Source organism: Convolutriloba macropyga, chromosome 10, assembly GCF_964194025.1.
Source record: "Convolutriloba macropyga chromosome 10, txConMacr16.3, whole genome shotgun sequence".
Classification (NCBI taxonomy): domain Eukaryota; kingdom Metazoa; phylum Xenacoelomorpha; order Acoela; family Convolutidae; genus Convolutriloba; species Convolutriloba macropyga.
The window spans coordinates 30,212,813-30,234,706 of NC_134477.1; the positions used below are offsets into that span (position 1 = coordinate 30,212,813).

The 21,894-nt window shown below is 32.2% G+C and overlaps 2 protein-coding genes across 8 annotated transcripts in view; both read right to left on the bottom strand.

The window, feature by feature from the left end:
- LOC142347860 (putative E3 ubiquitin-protein ligase DTX2) overlaps positions 1–21,894 on the bottom strand; it is a 346,790-nt gene that overhangs the window by 172,796 nt on the left and 152,100 nt on the right. The gene's annotated exons all lie outside the window — the stretch shown is intronic.
- LOC142347857 (uncharacterized) overlaps positions 1–21,894 on the bottom strand; it is a 151,503-nt gene that overhangs the window by 57,559 nt on the left and 72,050 nt on the right. The window contains exon 1 of one of the 5 annotated variants that reach the window (XM_075398993.1): positions 18,329–18,376. The exons of 1 other annotated variant lie outside the window; for it this stretch is intronic. In XM_075398993.1, the coding sequence (XP_075255108.1) occupies positions 18,329–18,361 (33 nt within the window). In that variant the 5' untranslated portion in view covers positions 18,362–18,376. Of the gene's footprint in view, positions 1–1,804; positions 1,856–11,319; positions 11,522–11,922; positions 12,071–18,328; positions 18,377–21,894 lie in introns of those variants that run through there. 3 more of the 5 variants (XM_075398994.1, XM_075398995.1, XM_075398992.1) reach the window with 3 other exon arrangements.

The following is a 21,894-nucleotide window of genomic DNA, read 5'->3' on the forward strand; positions in this document are numbered from 1 at the left end:
AACCCAACAATTGCTCACAAAATCTTTTTCAACTTGCAGAAAACTACTAATTTGAGCTTCCTATGAATGTTTACTTGATGTAAAAATCTGCCCGTTTTTCGCTAATTTGATTTAATATCTATCCAACGCGCATCAATTATTTTGCATATATATGGAAATATTTCATTTGCCTAAGTTTTTATTATAAAAATAATTGAAACAATAAAGTATTTATTGGGACGCTCAGCTACATCTGGGCCAGTTTTGTTCTCTTTGTTAACCCTATAATCAAAAACTGTTCGGATTGTATTTGGGCGTGATCTTTTTTTCGAAATATATTTGCACTTTTTGTTTTTCTATGTTAATTACTGACTAAAATGAATTCATAATACGATTAAATTGAAGCAAGTCCCCTTTACAAAAAACTAAGCTCCGATGAACAAAACGTATTAGCTTTAGAGTTCAAGCTCATAATAATTAAGGCTTCGAAAAAGTTTTTTAAAAACTTGAATAGAGTTTTTGTATTTTGCTTGCACTCTTAGGTTTTTTGCAGACTCATGACAAACTAATCATAAGATTGGCTGTTTATTTGTCACAAATAAAACAATATCGCGTTTTCAATTGATATCCAATCGATCTAATTACTTTGTATTCATTTGTTTTCGAGAAAATGTCACTAAGGTTTGAGATGTCGACACTTTTTTGTCATACTACGGTCAACCTCAGCTAAGTCTCATCACGGACAGCTCAATATTTTTTCATTGCAAAAACGAACTTAATTTATTTATCGGTTTTAGTTTTAACTATTGGTTCTCGGCTCTGTTACTATGAGTTTCCACAAAAATGACGTTCATGGGACTCACTTTAGTTTGCTTTTCAAATTACCTATAATGGCAATTCCAAATGACATCTAAAAAATGCGCAAGGCAAAATTTTTAATGTTTTTGGAGAATTTATTTTGGTTTTAACACAGTTCTTCCACAAATTTAATCAAAATCTATTTTATTTCACCAGCGTTTGTTTGTGCTTTTATAGTTGTTCGGAAAATATAGATGATTAAATATCTCGATGGCTTCTTTTGGATATACAAAAAAAAACGAATTTATTGATTTCATTTTGTATCTAATGGTTTTATGAACTTTAAGAAAAAACGTTTTCAGAAAGAAGTTGGTTTGTAACATTTGACCTTTTTTCTTACTTCGACAAGATCTAAAACAGATTTATTCTTAAGTAACTCTTTATAGAGTTACTATGTCTCTAATAATATTAAAGATCTCACCTCTCTGCCTGCAAATCTGATCCCATTTTTGATGCATTGTCATTTTGTGTGACCTCAACTTTATTCAATATAGCAAATCTACAATTTCTGGAGCTTCATGCGTTAATCATCTTTTTCAATGACTGCTGTAAATAATAATGCTACAAATCAATTCGATTAAAAATATGATTTTTTGAATACTTCAATCATTATCAATGCAATTTGTTATATCATTTCACATTTTATCCGGCGTAATCATGTTTTTTCGGTGGAAAGAAATCCTTACTGACAAAGGAGTATGTTTATTTGTCAAAAATTAGGCTAATAACCAGTATTTGTTTAGCAATTGAGAGTAAATTATGCCTTACATGGTATGGAATTTTTGTTTTTGTTATTATGATTGTTCTTGGCTCATTAAAGATGGAAAAATTTAAAACGAGACACCAATTTTGGGGAAATTTAGAGACTGTGACAATTAGCTTTGTTTGTCTAAACAACGTCAGGTTGTTTTTAATTGAAAATTCAGTTAACCTCTCGGTTTTCTTCACAACGATGAACTGAACTAACCGTGATTTTGAAAACTTGATCGGAATAATATTGCACCATTCTGTAATGAAGTTCAAGCTTTTTTACGGTTAAACAAACAAGTAACGAAATATCCGTCTCGAGTTACCATACTTTTGGAGAGTAACTTGAGCTTTGTGGCCTCCATTTTTGCGATATTTGAAGGGTAATTTGATAATCTGTGTAAAATAGCAAAAGTAACCAAAAGGCGAACGAATGATAGTTCCCCAGCACGCTTTGAAAGTTACGATTGCTGGTCAAAAGGTGCCCCCCCCCCCGCCTTTTCACCCCTATTATTTATTGTATTAATTTTACCCTTCTATCATTTCCTATGTTAAATCTTTATATACTTGCGGTACAATAAATTTTCAGAGTTCGGGATATGTAGGATTCGGAGAAATATTTTGAGCGATAAGCTTGGGATTTAAATGAGGCAGCGGTGTGAAGATTGTGTTAAAATATGGGGTGTTAGATGAATCGGGATGAAATAAAGTAGAACCCGATTAAAAGAACAACGTTAAACGCATTCTGAGCTATTTTGGTTGTCCTGAAAAAATGAGCAACTTGATTATATTCGAGTTCTATAAAAATGCAAATTATCAGTGAAAATTTTATTGCTTTCATGGTTGACAAGTTGGCTTTTCGGTTTGCATTTTTTTTTATTTTGACTTATTTTGAGACATTTTAAATTGAGTGAGGGATGAACGGTTACAGATTAATGCACTATTTTATTCCTTCCCATAAAATGCTTCAAATTAAAATCAGCTTAAGAAGCATATTTAACTTAATTGGCAAAAATGCGAATCAGAAAAATAAATTCTGGAAAAGTTATAATTACCATTTTATTGTGTTTCAAATTTGTAAGAACAGGATAACAGTTTATTTTTTCTTTGTTTTTGCCTGATAATAAAAGCGGACGTTTCCAATTACAAAGAATCAAATATGTCAGTTTTCGTCTGAGCAAATAAAATTTTTTGTAAAATTCGCCAGGCCACAACAACCTTTCGTTACCCAAAAAACAACAACAATCGATTAATGCATTATTAACCAACAGCAATTTGAGCAAACTAGATTTTTTCTATTTTCCATCAAACAGATAAGAAAGGATATTTTGCCAGAAATTGAAAACAAAAATATGTCAATAAACGGCTTTAAATGTGCACCATTATCCCTGTTCAAGGCGGATTTTTCCTTAAGTTTTCCCTCAAAGTACAAAGATCTGACATTTGTAATAGATTCATGACAAGTTTCAATCTGCTTAGTATTGCAGCAATTGAAAAATGTTGAAACATTCATCAAAGTTTGAAACGTTAATTAAAATGCGTCTGCGTTGAGTGAAAAAAACACTTGAAGATTTCCCACCATGTGAAGGTCTTTCGAACTTAGCTGAAATTTTCCATGTTTACAGAAATCATTTGAATCATTTATCACTGGCCGTGAAAATTTCGCTTTAATTTCGGATATAAGTGCAGTTCTCTTGTTTCTCCAAACTGGATTTTTCCGTAATTGAGCAAATGTCGAATTTTTTCCATGAAAAGAACTTCGATTTACTAGATCTGATTGAATGAAAATAGTTTTGATAAAGCAATATGACTTTTTTACACCTCCTCCCCCCCCCCCCCCCCCACCCATCCTCCCAAAAAACGGAGAAAAAGTCTTAACATTTCAATTATCTTAAGTATCAGTCAAAATTTAAAATTTTTTGAAAGAGGATTTGAATTTGAAGAACATTACCTGTATGAACCGAGCCCAGATTTCAATATCGGTGATAAAATTTTCCTTGAACTAAATTTCCTTATCTTGCCTTCAATTAGAATAGTAAAATCTGTTGACTTTGGTATATTTTGATTATTAACTCGTAAAACTTGTGTCTAATCTTGGATTAGTGGGCGCTCTGGGCTAAATTGTACATTAAAGTGATAGCTTTGGAAAAGAAGGGGCTTTAAGCTTCCAGCTTAGTGACAAAAACAGTCCGGATGCTTTTACTGCCTGAAATGAAGTGATGCGTGTACACGGGGGTATAGCTAGCCGGCTTTTATAACTAGCCAGTCGTGATTTGTATATAGACTAGCTTTTTTTAATGATTCAGAGTGAAAAATGCGGGTGCAAAAATTTGGACCTAGACTTATGATGGTCGAGTAAAAGAAATGATATGAAAAGATCATGTTCAACCCAAAGCTAACCTCAAAGAAAAGAGCTTTGCTTGACTCGTGAAGAGACTTTTGATAGTCCTTCCTGAGGGGTCAGCGGATTCAAATTGTGCAAGATGATTTGGGTCTTTTTAACAATCTCGCAAGTTAGAATGGTATTACCCTGTGAACGGAAACTTGGTGCACATTGATAAGACATGCATGATCTTGGCATCTCTTGCAAAACTTGAAACATCTTTCCAAGAACTTGAAAAACCAACATTTCACAGTGGATCTTGATAAGATCTTGTTATGATCTTATCAAAATAATCAATAAAATTTCTTTGCAGCTTTTGAAAAAAAAAATGACAATTCTCGATGACATATTTCATCATTTCCAATTGCTGTACGATGGATCTCGTCCCACAAAAAGAAAACGAAAACAAAATTTTTTTGTGAAATCAAAGTACAGAGTAAGGGTAAAACGGATAAGTCGCAGTTTTCAGACTTAAAAACCTAAAAACTTTTATGATATAGATAACCCAAAAAATCGACGCCGAGGACATCTATTAGAACTCAAAAGCAAAATTATTGTTTGCTTTGGCTTCATATCATTTTGTTTCTAGTCTGTCTCATCTTCATTTTTCCATAGTAGAAAAATAGAGAGAAGGTTTGGATAGTGAAGAGATAAAATCTCAAATTCGAGGGCCTCAAGCTTTCCTGGCCTTAATTTGGTGATTATTGTTTTGTTTTTTACGGGACTTTTATGGGATTTTCTTTTTGGGTTATTTAGTAGGGCCTACCTAGTGGCGGTTCTGTACACGCCGAGTTCGCACGCACTAAAAAATTTTATTATACTGGAAAAAGTAGCTTCAAGTATTGGTTGATTAACCAACGGGAGCTGAATTTTCCGATAATTCTTGATGAATTTGGATAATTCGTGGTCAATGATATGAAATCGTGTTAAAACATGATAAGAAGTGCTTCGTAATTTTTACAATGTATCATGTCTTGCCATGTCACGGTTAGTATTTCTTGGTCATTTTGCCAAGATTTTTCTTCTGGATACCCATGAAAAATCTTTCAAGTTAGTACAATTCTTTGTATATTTATATTAAGTACCATGTCAAGATTTTTGCAAGATTTACTATGCTTTAGTATGTTTCCTATTGATTTGTATGAAGGCTCGATTCACTGGGAAACTTTAGCTGTGATATAACTGCGAACTGAACAAGTAAAATTAATCAAATGTGTATGAACAATTGCAAAAAAATTCTCTTGCTGGTGTCAGTTGATCAGAGATATTTGACTTTAAGTACTCTTCAAAAAACACCTTTATCGACTTAATAGTTTTTACTTCAGTAAATGCACAAAAAGAACTTGACCTATTTTGGTCTATGATAAAACTTAGCCTTGTGTTTTTGTCTGCATGAAAATGCAGACAAAATGGAATCAGGGAAAGGGTTTGGCTAGACTTATGAGATTGAAAAAACTCGACCCATGACAACACTTTCTCCAAAAATTTACCAAAGGTCTTTTTCCTGTAATCAATATCGATAATAACTATGTGAGAATATAATTTTTCTCATAAAATTGAGGCCCGGACTGAGCCAGTATTTTGCGATTTAGGGCTACTAATGTGTTCTGTCGCAGACTTCATCGAGCTGGTTTGTGAAAACTACCGCTGATATTCTTTCAGTTAGCAGTGTTGTTCTGTTAATTTAAAAACCCTTAACCGGCTATTCTCTCAAATTGTTGTTTGTTCCGCAGAAAAAAATAGCAAAATCTTATAAAAGGGGTAACATTTTTCATTTTCAACAAAATTAGTGTAATTTGATCGGTTTAGCAGTGCGCACTCACTATTTCGGGACACTGGGTAACTGGTTCACAAGTTAAGTGAGCCATTTACTGGCCAATAAGATAGCAGAACGCACTTTTCATGCATACGCATAGTATGTTGAAAGGTTAGAATAAAAAGCCATTGTATGGCAATTATTCCATTTGAAAAAAAAACGCGAGACGAATTTTCAACAGGCGGGATTGTCAGAGATAGCTGATCTGGAACTTTTGGATCACATCAAATATGAGAAGCTTGGTCATAAAGAGCGGTCCGTTATACCGCCTAGTGTAATCTTGTTAGTTTATCTGAACTGATGGCTAATTATATATGTAGATAAGTAGATATGTAGCTCAGTTGGGTGGATAATCCTTACAAGGCATTGCTAAAAAAGTACAGGGATTTGTATCCCGCAAAATTTTTTAGCCAATGTCCTGCTATAACATGTTTTAATTTATTGTGTTTAGTAACGTGTTTTGTTTATTTTCGAGAACTGCAAGAACTTGTTGTTCACCGTGCAAAAAAGTAACTATCAATATCAAATTTCGACAGTTCTTCCCCTCCCGGTCCCAAGTCCGGAAAAAATTAAATGCAGCAGAGCTACATAAAATGCAAAACTTAAACATTTTTAGTGATATCTCATGCAATCCTAATGTGCAATGGCCTTAGTAGATGTCGATATATTAAATCAACCAATCAAACTATACCCAATAGCAAAAACAGTAAACCATTATTATAAAAAGCAGTGAATTTTTAGTAGAAGCACTTTTTCCATCTGTTCGAGAATACAATCCACTGGCTGACAATTTAGGCCCAGCAGCAGACCAATAGCTGCAAATAACAACAAGCTCAGCTGAGCGCTGCGGCTAACAATATTGCTGGAGCAGTGAAATTTATTATTTTGCTTGTTTGTTTACTGTATTAACACACAATTATGCGCTATATTACATAACGATGACATTAACGAACTAATTCTTTCCAATACAAAATCCTCATCATCCCCAGTAATTTTTACTAACAAAGACGGCAAAATGAAAAATTTAAAATAGTCATCATTAAAAGCTTTTTGTAGATATTCTGACAGTTGGATGATTATTTCAGCTCTCTCGGCCACCAAATGCAAACAAGTAACCAGAAGCAATAGTTGGTTGGTTTGAAATTCAACATATATCAATTCGATCTCGTCCTTTCCTCAGAATAATATGCAGTAACAAGAAAAATTACTATCTAATTGTTTAAGAGCACTCAAAGAAAGAAATCGGAAATTGAGTCCGTGTTCCTCTGAAAAAAAATGAGAGTCCAAAAATATTTTCAAAATTTTTTCTAAAAACTGCCAGATTTAAAAAAAATTCGCAAAAAATTTGTTTTCAAAAAAAATTTTCTGATAAACTTAAAGCCGATGAAGCCGTCTTGTCTATTGCTCGTGTCATGACGCTAACAAATTAATGCACAATAAATGAAATTTGAATTGTTCACGAAATATTTTGCGTTGGTATGGCCTCTTCTTTTCAGAGCAACATTGGCAGCTTCTTATTTGAGTAGCAACATCTACTTCTATTGCCTAATTCAGCAAGATTTGGAGATTTGATGAGACTATAAAAATGCTGCGCTGACAAAAGATTTTTTTATGAGACTAATAAAGTTAATGAAACGCAACTAGAAAACACAAAATTAAAGAAAAAAACAAAAATTGAAACAAAAAATAACTTCATTCAACTCTACAATAGCGTATTTTGATTAAAAGACAAAATAATAATCAACATTTCGTATAATGTTCAATAACGCTTCTTTAAGAACTCCTCGAAAGCTTTTCATCAAGTCGGGAATAACAGAAATTTGCAACTAGTTTGTTTCAAGAAGCGTGATTGAACATTGTAAGAAGGGATTTGCAAAACACCACTAAAAATTCGTGAAAAAAGGAAATCGCAAAACTTCTCTATGTAAAACTTTTTTTTCATTTTTTTCTATTTCGTTTGCAACCTATTTCAATAAGTTGTTCAAATATTTTCGCCACATTCAAAGCATCTTTTCGTTATTTTTTCTCACAAGATTCGCTACACTAGAGAGATTTTTGACTTCAATAGAATTGAACTTGTTGTTTTTGATACTTAAACTTGGCTTTTGATTTTATGTAAATGTCAGCCTCTCAGACAATATTATAACTTTGCAAGGTATCGATCATCTTATTTTCCAGGTAGTACAATCACTGCCAATTACATGTCCGCCGTCATAGTCTGAAACGAATCCTTAAGGGCGCTCAGAAAGAAAATGCTATCAGTTCTATAGGAGCTAATATTGTTTCTGTTGCCATACTTTACTGACAGTTCAAACTGGTTTGCTCGAATTTTGGCATAAGAGGCATCCTCACGTACCTTACATTTGTATAGGATGGTGTCTTTAAATTAAAGTACTCTTTGAAGAGTTGACTGATTATGTTTTATTAATTTTTGGTTCAATTTTCTTATATTTTTCATTATTTTTGAGCATTTTTAACTGCGTTTGATAAACTGCGTGATGCTGGATACTATTGTTGATCACATTCATACAAACTTTTTGCATTCATAAGTTTTATTCAGAAGAAAATGTCTACTGAAAGGAGAAATATTTCTTGATTTCGGTAAACCGAATATTTTAAGCAAGGAGTGTCTTCCTATGTTTCATTTATTCCATTTAATTATCTTTTTGAGAGAGTATTCTGGTTCACAATAACCTCATGCAACTAATGACAGACCTAAAATCTTTTAAAGCGCAAATTTTTTCAGGGTCTTTCCCAGGAATTTTAAGAAGATAAAGAAATTGCACTGAGTAAAAATAATTACGCCATAAACCTGAAAGCAGTTGCAGAACGTCATATCAAAACAAATAACGTTCATGTATTGAACTGTTTGGTATTAAAAATTTGTAACAAGCAACAGGTAACTAGGAAAATGTAGCAGAGCGAGGGGTTTTGTCATTAAGCTAGGTTCAGCTCATAGATTGGCAGCCTGAAAAAATTTTTGATGCTGACTTGTTTTTTATGGTTCTACTTCTTTTCACTCCGATTTATTTAGCCCCTATAATTTAGTTGCGTATATAATCAGCGCACACTCATTTAACCCCGCAACTCTTTCACCTGAGATTTGGTTTTATGCCGAATTTTTTTTTATCTATTTCCGAATCTAAAAAGTACAAATAGCAAAGCTAAATTTCAAAGGACTTAAACAACACAAAAACTTTTGATCTTCAAGAGTGCGGCATTCAACAGCTTGCGTTTGCTCAAAATTGAAGAACAATGACGAGATTGCTTTTTGGAGTCGTCACTTTGATTGAAAAAGAACACTTGACAACTGTAATTTCTTTTATGTTGCAATTTGATTTGAATCAACTCCTAGTCTAGAAGAGAGAAGAACTGGTACTTCTCAAATGACAGAATATAAGCTAATATTTAAAACCTACCTTCTGAGCAGACATAACTTAGCAATTCGAAACGAAGTTCAGCAGCAGCGGGTTTAACAAAATTTTCAATGAAATTCATATTGATATTTTTGTTAGCAGCAATGCTGTGAAAGTTGCATATCTAAATGTTGCAAAACTGTTTTCCCAAATAGACGTGCCATCATAAAGTTAACGCCCGGGATCAAATTCCTTAAGAGTAGCGATATGAGGATTCGATGTAACTCTTTGAGGAAGCAAGGAGGGCATGAACTCAAAAACTTTGAGATGGATTTCAAATTTAAATTAACACGAAATCACAAACACAATAAAATTTTAAAAATACAACTAAGTCTAGCTAGCAATAGCCTTGAAAAAATTGATATCAGTTTCCTCACTTGAAATCTCCATCGATCTCTGCACTTTTCTTTTCAAGCTCTCAAACTTCTTTTTTAGTTACAACAGCGTCATTTCGATTCTGGGTTCGTCTTCGTCGGGGAAACAGCAGGAGGACAGTTCAAAATTGGACACTAGATATAAATTGAGTGGAAATATAATCTTAATTTGTCTATTTCCTCATAGACAAAGCTACCTAAATGCTGTTGATCCGCAACATTAGTTATTTCCACGACAACGAGTTCAAAGGTTTTTCTATTTCTTCTTTTTTCAAAAGCTAGGGCCGGGATCATTTTAAGCGCCAGGGCCAGTTCAAGTTCTTCTGACAACAATTTTTTAAATCCAAGTTCTCCAATTTTCCTATCCAAATTTTGGTTTAATTACAAATGGCAGCCCGATAAAATGGAAGCTAGATGGTGTTTTTGGAAGGAATTGGTGGGGGCAAATTGAAAATATAAGAAAGCCTTGTCGGTCTCAGAACCTGGGGCAAAGGTTTATGAGGCATCAAGTAATCGATTGTACGTTTTTTCCTATTAGGTTGAAAGGATGGCATACAAACAAGCATGAGCAATATCGAAATTATATACATGAAGTTTGTAAAATTGACGAAAGTTTTTGAGCGATAATTTAAAGTTTCCAATCGTTTTCAATTCATTTGTTTTTTGGAAGAAATAGTAAATTTGAAGTCAGCAGCTATCATGCTGATTTTAAAATGCAATTAAACCAGAAATAATGAGTTCCATTCACTTTTCAATTGCCTTTAATTACCCCATTAGGGATTGATGAGATAACTAATTCGCTAATTGTTATAGCTTTGCTGTAAACTATTGAGCTGTTTGCCTTATGTCCCTGATAATAATGATCCACGAATATAAATTTACCAATTAAAATCGGGGTGAAATGATTTAAGTGTGAAAAGTATATTCACACCTGAATCGTGTCACCCCGATTTTTATCTCTATTAATTAGACTAAGCAGAATCGATTGAGGCCTATTTATCCTCAATTATAGCAAGCTTAAAATTGGGCTGAAGCTATATAGGGGTTAAATAATTGAGGGGTTAAATAATAAAGAGTTTAAAAATCGGGGTTAAAATATAGGGGATTAAAAGAATAGGGGTGAAAAAACAGGACACCGTTATTTTCATTTGTTACTATAAACAGTTTTTCAGGCATTACTGAACGGAGTTCTGTCAATTGTTTTCATTACAGAAACGAGCACCTAGGTTTTTAGTTTCAACACTAGGAAAAAATTGTCGGAAATTATGTATTTGTTTGATTTTTTTTCTGTATTTATACCTTGAAATTCTTGTGGCATAAAAAAGGGAGGTTTTCATATACTTCCAGCCTTCCGTTCAATCTCATCATTTTTTTGCTTAACCCCCTGTTTTTTGCCGCTATCAATGCCAACTTTTAAGAAATGTTGAAGAACGTGCTTTGATCTTGAAATTTTAACAATAAACTGATGGAATGTGACTTTCACAATTTTTTTAAAAAGTTTTTTAATATTAATATAGTTTTTTGGTGTTGATTTCTTAAGCTTCTACCATATTTTATATCAGTTGTTTAATCTATCTTACCACTTTCAATCTATAAAAGTTGCAAAAAAACGTTATTTTCAGAAATTTGTGAATGAGATGAGGGTGGAATATGTGCAAAAGCATATTACCAAGAATCTTGTCTAACATTGATTTTGATCAATCTGACCTTAAGTTTATACAATTAAATTAAGAAAATGTAACTAACCATACTGTGACATTTTCGGACGAAACAGGGCGGCAGTTTTCAACAGAGCAAGCGGAATTAAACAAATCAAACCGTCAAAATCACAATAAGAATTTGTTTTAAACGCGATAGGAATTTCTTGAGCCAATAAGCGCGGAAACAACGATACCTTTTGTCTGTTTTTCTAGGCTAAAAAAGGGAGCGAGGTTAAAATTGTGTCTCATTGGTGTTGAAGGAAAGGAGCAATTGCTTTAATTGTATCCAACATCTTTCTGTGTCAATTGTTAGGATTTTATTAAGCATGAGCAATTCGATTCCCTCTCACTGATTAGACTACCTTCATGCAATCATATAGAACACAGTATACATATAGCTAAAAAAGAACAACTAACCGAAAAACAACTCAGCATAATTTTGCAACCTTGTTATAAACAAAAAGAAACCGCGTTCATAAACAGCTTCCGCTCTTAAAAAATACAATTGATGATAAATTATGCTAAAAAGAGTTTTTGGTTAAAAGTGGTGATTCGTATCTATGCGTACTATATTTCAAGATATAACGTTTTCCCAGTTCCATGGTACTCTACCGAGTTAATTAAGGCACTACAGTTAGATAAAACTTACCTGTTTCACTTCAACATAAAGCATTAGTGCTGATTTCTGTGCAATCAACAATTTGAAAACAATAGCAATGAATAATACTCAACTTCTCAGTAAGAAGAATATTTGATTAATTAGACACTCGATTCCAAATTATATCGTGGGTTTAAAAACCAACATCAAATGAATATTTCTTTGCGGGGGCGTTTTGGGAATTTCAAAAATCGGGAAGTAATTTGCGGCGGGTTTGTAGATGGGGTAGAATTGTTCAAACATGTGAAGCTTGCACGTGAAACCCTTTTAAGAGTGCGGATGTGTGGTAATATGATTACAAATGAGCGGAAATTAAAGATACTTAAAGGAAAATCAGGACAAAAGATCAGCTCAGTTAATGATATTACAAGATCAATAGATCAAATGATCTTTAAATGCTCTTGTTTTCAATTTTTCAGATAATTTTGAATCTCCAAACATTTGTTTTTCCTTAATTAATGACGCAGTACTATTTGAATGGCGTAAAGGTTCGTTTTGTAGTTAAAACCAATCTTTCAATCTTTTCCTTATGCTCTATTGAAATTGTTTAAAAAGGATTAACAAAGAATTGAGAAACAGAATTTGACAAAAATTCAAAGACTTATAATAAGTTTTATACGTTAATTCAAACCAATTGATTTACTCAGTCAAAGAATTGATGTTATTCGCTGTGAGTTAAATTGTATAACAATACTAAAATTATTTATACAGTGACGATCACAGCTTCTTTTAAGTTTCCGTTTCCAAGTTTGAGCTCGATATATCAAAAACTACCAAGATAATATAGAACAGAAATTATTATTCATATCAAAATGCGACCCACTTTTTTTCTGGGAACATATCGTGCGTTTTGAGCGCTTTGATGAGGATATGAAAACTTAATATGGGCCGTAAAACTTGGCGAAAAATTTGGACCATTTCACACCTGCTCGGGATGAAAGACCGGAAATTGAGATGAAAGTTCACCGATAGTGGTGAAGCACTGAAAACATTTATGTAATACTGTGATATTTGTTACGTAAAAATATAAGAATATACATTAAAATGTATTCAGGCCATTGTTATGAATTAACATAAGTGGGGTTGTTGAAAATAAAACCTTCAAGGCAAACAGAACTTCAAAGAGTTCTTTTTATTGTGTGGAAAGGGATATATTCTTTAACAAAGATTTGAAGAGCGATCGTTTTGTTACTGTTGTTATTGTTGCTCTAAGAACAAACAGAATGTATCCAATGAATGATCTGTGAACAAAGTAAACAAAGTTAAGGTGTTCAGTAATGATTAGACAATACTAAACACTTTTTTTCAATAGTTTAGATTTCAAAAAAATAGATGAGTAAGTTGAGAAAACTTTTTTAATATTATAATTTGAAGATAATTTAAATTAAAATTCGATTTCTAATGAAAAAGATATGTTAGCATTAAAAAACGGGGCAAAATTTAAAAAATGACTTCTAAGTTTATCTATCACGAGAAACTGATTTTTCATCTGATCTGAAAATCTAATTCATATTTTGGATTTCTTTCTCTAACTGATTTGAAAAACTGCTTCTTTCTGTTGAGCTTTCTTGACAGGTTAAAAACGATCTTTTAACGTTCAAAATGCTATATTTGGGGATCTAAATTCCAAAGTCATTATGATAAATACGCGAGAGCTATACATTAAATTTTGAACCTCAAATGAGTTCAAGTTCGACTTGACAAAATAGAACTCATTGTTCCGACCCACTTTCATGGGAGGAGGAACTATATACTCAACGGGTTTTTTTGTTCAGTCAATTTTCGCCAATCATATTCATCGTAGAGGATTTTGAGTGGTATCATTAGATAGCGTGTCAAGCGTAGAGTTTGAATTTGAAAATAATTTTTGAATTTCGCTTTTTCCGAGGAGTCACGGAGTTTTAAATATGTGTGAGCGTTAGCCTAACTTCCGTTGTTTTGTTCACATTTTTCTTAATTTTGCTTAAATTTTGATCAGTTTTTGCTAAAACATGATAAAATAATTAACGATAGTCTCATTGATTCTACGTTTAAAGATAAAACAGAGTTGGTGAAAATTTTGAACAAATTGTTTATGCAAATTTTTCTAAAAGAATTTTTTCCTTTTTTCATAAATAATGGCATCAAATATGTCTATTTGGCCCACTTTGTCCAGTTTAAACGATGGGTTAGGCAAAAAAAGCTGACACAATCTTGCTTTTCTGAAATCTTGCTTTTTCAGTTAGTCTTTCGCTAACTGAAATTGCTATTTATGAAAAATGCTTATTTTTTTATATATTAGGATTTCTGTTTGCCGAAAAAATCTTACGCAATATTTCAGAACAATTGCGTTTTTTTACAGCCGCTCAAGGATGGTTAGGCACGATTTGGTAGCATTGTTGAATTTTGCTACCAAAAAGTTTACGGATTTTATTTTGGGTCTGTCCTTATTGAAATACATTTTATTGATTTTTTTCATCCCAGTTACATGAAAGACTTTTTTAATTTAAAAATTCAATTAATAGGAAGTCCTCTAACGTTCCAGTATGGCCCAATGAATCAAAATTTTGTTTTGTTAGTGAAACTTCTGTTTTTTTGCTCCAAAATATATTTTTTGTAAGTTTTAAATGATTTCTTGAGATTTGTTCTTTTTATAGTCTTATGACTTTGTCTAATGAATTAAATCTCCTTTTTGGTGTCTGTAGAGCTATTAAAGAAACTTTTGACGCTTTTAGTTGACAAATAACTTTTTTTTGACATTATAACTTGATAAGTATCCAATATCATTTATTTTTGATATACTGAGTTTTTCTTTTTGGTGAACATAGCTGTTTCGTTATTATAAGATATTTTTCTATTTTGAGGGGGATGAAGCAAGAGCTAGACCAATTTTGGTCTTGATTTCGAATTTTAAAAGTTAAAAATTATTCAGATTGTGATGGGGCGCTGAATATTTTTTACAATACTTTGACATTCTTAATCTTAGATACATATCAGAATGATTTTAAAAATGGGGTTCCTATGCACTAAAAAGGTAAAGTATTAACCATTTTTTGGTTAAAAGCTTACAGTTTTTATGTTTTATGGTCTTACAAATCGTTTTCGAAAAAAAATGGTATCTATATTTGCAACCTTCAATCTTGTTTCATCAACCTTTTAGCGTATTGTCATTAAAGAGAAAGGTCACATTGTTTTCCAAATTACTTTTAATGTAATGTTAGTTGCTGTTTTATTGTTTGAATACTGGTTTTCTGGCTTTGATACTACGAGTTTTCATAAAATTTTATTGATAATGACAAGTCAGATAGGTTTAGTAGTCAGATTACAAGTCAGATAAATGACTAGTCATATAAATATTGGTCACAGAAAAGCAGATAATTTTTGGTCACAAAAGTACTGGTATCCGCTAAGAATTTTCTGACGTTTGCTAAATTTTTGAAGCTGCTAAATTTGAAGGCGGTAAATTTTTCAATTGGGAAGAATAAACAATTATACAACAAATATTTAAGAAAACACAGTTTTTGAAAAAACTAAATGAAATCAATTAAAGCTTGCAAGTTACTGATTCTACACAAAAAAAAACCCGTTAAATCTCGACAGAGAGACAAAATATTTTGTAAACAAGATAATTATGTTTACAGAAACAACACCAAAATTTTTGGAACAATAAAAAAAATTAAGTGTCAAAACTCCTTCCACAACAAACAATTTAAAATGTTCAAAATATCATCTTCCGATTTAAATAAGATATGTTAGAAATTAAATCTCTAGAAAGTGTTAAGGAGCCACATCTTGCAATGCAGGGGTAGCTTTTGACATTAAAATATTTACCGAAAACTTTATAATTGATTCTCAGATTGCATAGATCATCTTCGCAACAGATTCACTTCTGATGCTCTGGTGTCATAATTAAGTGAACGTGAAAAGTGAACTGAACAAAAATAACCAAAAACATGACCATTAATTGATAGGTAGATTGACAAAAGTGTGCCTGATTTTACATAGGTGAATTAAGCTGCCTAAATATGTTGTGCAAAAAAAACATCGATGGACAAAAACAAAATATTAAATTTGACTAGCATTCGCCTATATATATATATATATATATATATATATATATATATATGTGTGTGTGTGTGTGTGTATGTGTGTGTTTGTGTGTGTGTATGTGTGTGTGTGTATGTGTGTGTGTGTGTGTGTGTGTGTGTGTGTGTGTGTGTGTGTGTGTGTGTGTGTGTGTGTGTGTGTGTGTGTGTGTGTGTGTGTGTGTGTGTGTGTGTGTGTGTGTGTGTGTGTGTGTGTGTGTGTGTGTGTGTGTGTGTGTGTGTGTGTGTGTGTGTGTACATCTGTCGCTTCCTTAGCATTTCTAAATGAGTTTTTCATTTTCCTTATCATGTGTTGTACTCTTGAATGATTCTTACTTTGCACAGAAAACAACTTATGTAGCATTATATATTATAAAAAGAAACTTAAGCTTGAAAAACAAGGAAGGATTTGATGAGTTTTTTCTTAAATCTGAAATATTGGAGAAATTAAAAAAAGGTCTCACAGTATTCTATCTCGCAAATTCTGGCGTTGGAAAAGGTAATGAAAATGATCATAACAGTTATAACTGTGATCGTACGCAGTAATTAGAGTAAATTTTTGTTTCGTAGGCAGGCTAGAAAAGCGCATAAAAATTGATGTAGAAAAAATACAAAAACGAAGGCTAATCTAAACTTCTCATTTTACTTGTTTTTCAGGTTTTCATCTCAGGAAATGGTTTAAACATTTTCCATAAATTGAGACGTCACATACAACGTAGAGAGTGGAACAGCTTTTAATAATTGAATATAATTGCGTTTTTTTTAAATTAAAGTTTTAACTTTTGTAGAAAATAGTTTAATTTTGAATCTTTTTAGTATGCTCTGATTAATTGTGACATCCGTGGACAGCAAAATAATTTAAAAAGTGAAGAACAGCAATTTTTGCAAAGTAAATTTTCAATTTACTTAGATTATTAGAAATATTTTATTAGAAATTATTCAAAATTATTTATATATTAGATTATTAGAAATAAATATATATTATTTCTATGCATTTAGCCACTATTTGTTTTCCTCAGCGCATGTTTGAGGTAACTTTTTAAACAGGGAAAATTGTTCTTCAGACTGTTTGAGCCTCAGACTGTCAGAATGTGATTAAAAATTGGGAGACATCCTATTTTCATTTAGCTTCTGTTCAACTAATCCATTGGATGATCTAAAATTGATCATTCTGGCTTTAGGTTTGTTTTCGTTTTCACCTAAGTTCAATTCTTTTTATTCATCGGAGGAAAAATGAAGATAAATATTCATTAAGAGAAAAAAATGTTAGGATACTTGAAAAATTAAAAAAAAAACTGACTTGAGTCCTTAGCAATTAGACGGGATAATACAAAACAGTCCGAAAATTTGGGGTACTCTGGCCGCTGTTACTTTTGATTTTCTGTCCACTGCCGTATGACATGACTTAAAAAATTGGTTTTCACGTCTCTTAATATGAGTCAATTGGGGAAAAAATCATAATTGCATTCATTTTGCCAACAAGGGCTCCAAATTGTTTTTGGGTCTCTGAAATGTTTCGTAGAGAATATTTTTTAGCTCATTCAAAATAGGAAGCTAATAGATAGCTCAGACTTGAATCACATTAAATTTCAGCGCAGAACCAGCACATTTTAAGCGTAGAAACTTAGTTCAGTTCTGAAGCAATGAATCGCCAGACTATTTTAGTTTTCTTTATGTGCATTTTTTATTCATTATGATTATATTGAAATCATTGCGTTTGCCCAGGCTATAAACTTTTCCTGTATAGTCTGAAATTTACTCATACCTCAACACTTAGTCTGAACAGAAGAAATTGATGTTTTTGGATCTTATAACTGGTAATTACCATAGTAGTATAGACACTTTTTATACATAAGCTAGTGTGTAGGCAATTGGCGCAAAGCCAATTTAGCGTAGTAGACATGAGTTGTTACGTAACTTACATGTTACAAGTAACTACGCGGGAGTTTGTGTCGCATATAAAAGCAAACATTGTTTGTGGGATTTAAGCTGAACATATTATTTCTCATGCACTAAATTTTACTCAAAAGTCAAGACTGGCCAGTGTAAATTATGACATGAACAGAGTACTGGCGAGCTTAAAAAACAGAAAGTCTCTAGACCGACTCAGCTCTAATTTGCTCTGCCACCAAACTCTGGGAAGGATACGATTTCAGAATATAATTGATCCATTTTTTGTCGAAAAAGTAAAAGGTAGATTCTGACCTCAGGATGTAAATTATATAGAAAATACAATTTTCTAACAATCCTCATTGTTTTCTGATTGAAACTTCTCTCATTTTTACGATCCAGATAAGCTATATAAAGGAACTAAAAAATCACCAAAAATATACCGATTGAGCGCGTGGTTCTGTTGAATTGTGCATCTGGATCAAAGAGAAGAAAATTCAATCCGGTTTTAAAATTTTTCAAAAGATAAAAATCTACTATTTGATAACTAGTATTTCAATTTTAAATTACAAATAACAGAACACAAAGATTAACTCAGCGTCGAATTCTTTTTGGTTTGAATTTATGAGAATTTGAACTCTAATTTTCAAACGCTAGGACAAATAGATTAATTTGTGTCAATTAGTGAAAGTAATAGCTACAAAGTAAACGCAACTATAAAAGTGGAAAAGTATTTGAAGAAGTGAAATCGCAATCAGGGCAAAATTTCTCTGTTCTTGTAGAGGTAAAGTAATAATATTAAAAATTGTTCGTTCCACTAAGTGAATCAGTGTGCCTGTGTACTTACCATTTGTCTCTCTTCTTGTCTAAATAGATCATTAGTCACAGTTTGAAGTCCGGAAGCCGGAAATGACTTTAAAAGCTGCTCGTCAATCACGCGCGTCGTGATCAAAATTGTCTCACCTCCTTTCAAATTCCCCTTTGAAGGGCATTCTGGCTCACTTTTGAACCTGTGCATTTACCTAATAGAAGTACCCTTAGAAAACTCCAAGCTCGATAGAGCTTATAACTGCAGATATATTCAATCAACAGTGATAAAAAAATGAAGATGACGTTATATAAAATTTTCGAAAATGAGTACAATTTGAAGAGCTCGAAGCACAAAACCCAATTGTCATCGCAGCATCATCCAAAATTTCTCATTAGTACAAGCGGAAAGCAATTTATAACATTTTCAAGATATCACAAAGTTCAATGCAATATATGTATTAACCGAACTTTGTAAAATGAAATTTGCATCTGCTAAGCAGATAAATGAGTACAATCCAGTATCATCAAGCGGAAAGAGCAATAATTAATTGGAACGAAACCAGACAATTAAAAAACCAAATCAGTTTTGATACAACCCAGGTTGCCCTAACATAGCAAAATTTACAAAGGTTGCAGAACGGCACCGTGTATTATCTGTATTAAGTTCTCCAGGAACCGTACTGCGGCCTTCCTAAGGTTTCTAATTTCCAGAATTAACCTAAGATAGCCACAATACCCTGTCAAGATAGCTACAACATCAACTTTAGTAAACTGCCAAAATTAGTCAAGATATGTCTAGAGTAGTATCAACTGTGTTATTTAAACTATACTGTTGATGAAATCTACGTCACTTTTAAGTTTACAAGAAAAAAGAGATTCGGTATTTCGCGTCCCTGCATATTGTTCCGACCCCGCTCACCCACATTTTCGACTTAAATGTGCACCAAAAGAGGAAGAGATGGAAAACGTTCAAAAATCACTCATTGCCTTAAAATAATTGGTTTATCGAATTAAAAAATCGCTTTAAGATCTAACCAATAAGAAAAAACTAATTATTTGAGAGCCGATGATAACTGCCATTAAGGGGCTGAACCAACAAGACAAACAACAAACCAAATAAAATCGACAAGCACTACTTAGGACCAAAACTCAATGCCAATCATTTTAGAATCAAACTTATGAAAAAGTCAAAAGAGCATCAGATGAACAATAAACTAAATCGATTGACTTCAAGTTTACCAGAAAAAAATATGGGAACTGTCTTTATTGAGAATAATTAACAAATTCAAAGTCATGAAAGCAAATAGCTATCAGCTGAAATCATTCAATGGCTTCACTTATACCTTCATTGCAAAATCAATGAGACCTGCTATTATCCCGATTGTCATACAACTATAAAGAAGAACAAATTCAGGGAAAAATCAAAAAGTCAATTTTGCTTTGCGAGCAGACAGTGTCGAAGCGTATAAGATCAAAACCTATTCACCAAATATATTGAATCCGATCAATTGCCACCTATTTCAAAGCCATTAATGTGATATGCAATTTTTCATTAGGTTGCGATTAATATGGGACAAGACAGCAAAAAAGAACCTAAAAAACTGGGCAATAAAAAAATAATGAATTAAACGTCTATGAAAAGTCGTCGCATCAAAGTCAAAAAAACAATTATTTAAACAAAAAAACAACAACTAATACTGTATTATAATTCAATTGAAAAAAGACTTCTTTCATTATTGGGACTACGCTTAAAGATTGCGAAAATAGGATTAAAATTGGTAAATCGCTAAAAACCATTATCTTTTTTGAAACCAGACTTCAAAAACCGTTATAAAAAACAACCGTAAAATATTTTCTTAAAAAATTACAAAATATTTGACTGGTTACCACTAAGAAAGACAATTGTACTTGTGATTACTGTGACTAAGTCAAAAGACTACAGATTAATCATTAATACAGGCAGAAAAGAAGATTCTTAAGCCAACACTGTTGTCGCCAACATAGGCTTTTAACTGAATAAATGCTTCGAAATCTCTGCTGTTGATAACTGAGATTTAATTATCAACAATTCTGCACTGTAACAAGAAAACTGTTCCAATTTTTAGCTAAAGATTTACTTTTTCCAAAAGAAATCATCTCAAAAAATATTGAATTTGGGGTACCTATGAGGTTATATTACAAACAAAGCATTATGTACAACCAGAAATGTTACATAATTCCTTTATTATTTCCCTAGACAATCAAATAGAAGTTTGTTTATTTAGACTTGACCATAAACATGCAAAAACAAAATCAAATTCTTGAGAATCTCAATAAGTCTAAAAAAAATTTTGAAAAAATTTGTCGGAGCCATAGAAACCTTGAGCTCAACTCATAAAACGCACCACTGTTTCATTATGCTTTAAAGAAAAGTAACAGACAGAGAATTTCCAAAAAGATTCATCTCAAAAATATTGAGTTTTGGATACCTATGGAGTTATTTTACAAAAAAAGCGTTATGTATAAACAGAAAGATTAGACAATTTCTTTTTTTAGCTTCGTAGACACTCAAACAGCAGTTTTTTTATATAGAGGCAACCATACTTAAGCAAACAGAAATTCAAATTCTTGAAAATTTCAATAGCTCAATAAAAATTTTTGAAAACAATTTGTCGGAGCCATCAAAACATGAGCTCTACTCATAAAACGCAACATTGTTTCATTATGCCTTAAAGAAAAAGAACAGAAGGTCTTACCAACTGCACTTGAAATGAGGAAAATGTTTCTATTGATTGGGATCAAAAAATAGCACACGAAGAATATTTCAAAAAAGACAGACGCAAAATACAATCTTCTCTTTGATCCTTAAAAAAACCAATGAAACTATTGCTAACAATTTCATCATATTTTATCAAAAATTGATCAAATTTTAAGCAAAAATAACAAAAAGCGAACAAAACAACGGAAGTTAGGCTAACGTCCACAAATCATTAGACCTCCGTAACTCCTCGAAAAAAAAAACGAAACTCAAAAAATCTTTTTATATTGAAATTCTGAGCTTGACAATCTATGTAATGATACCACTCACAATCCTCTACGATGAATATATTGATCGGCGAAAATTGAAACAAAAACCCAGTTGAGTTTATAGTTCCCCCTAAAGTGGGTCGGAACAAGAACAATATAATGTCGACCATGAATAAAATTCTGTGCTTAGGCA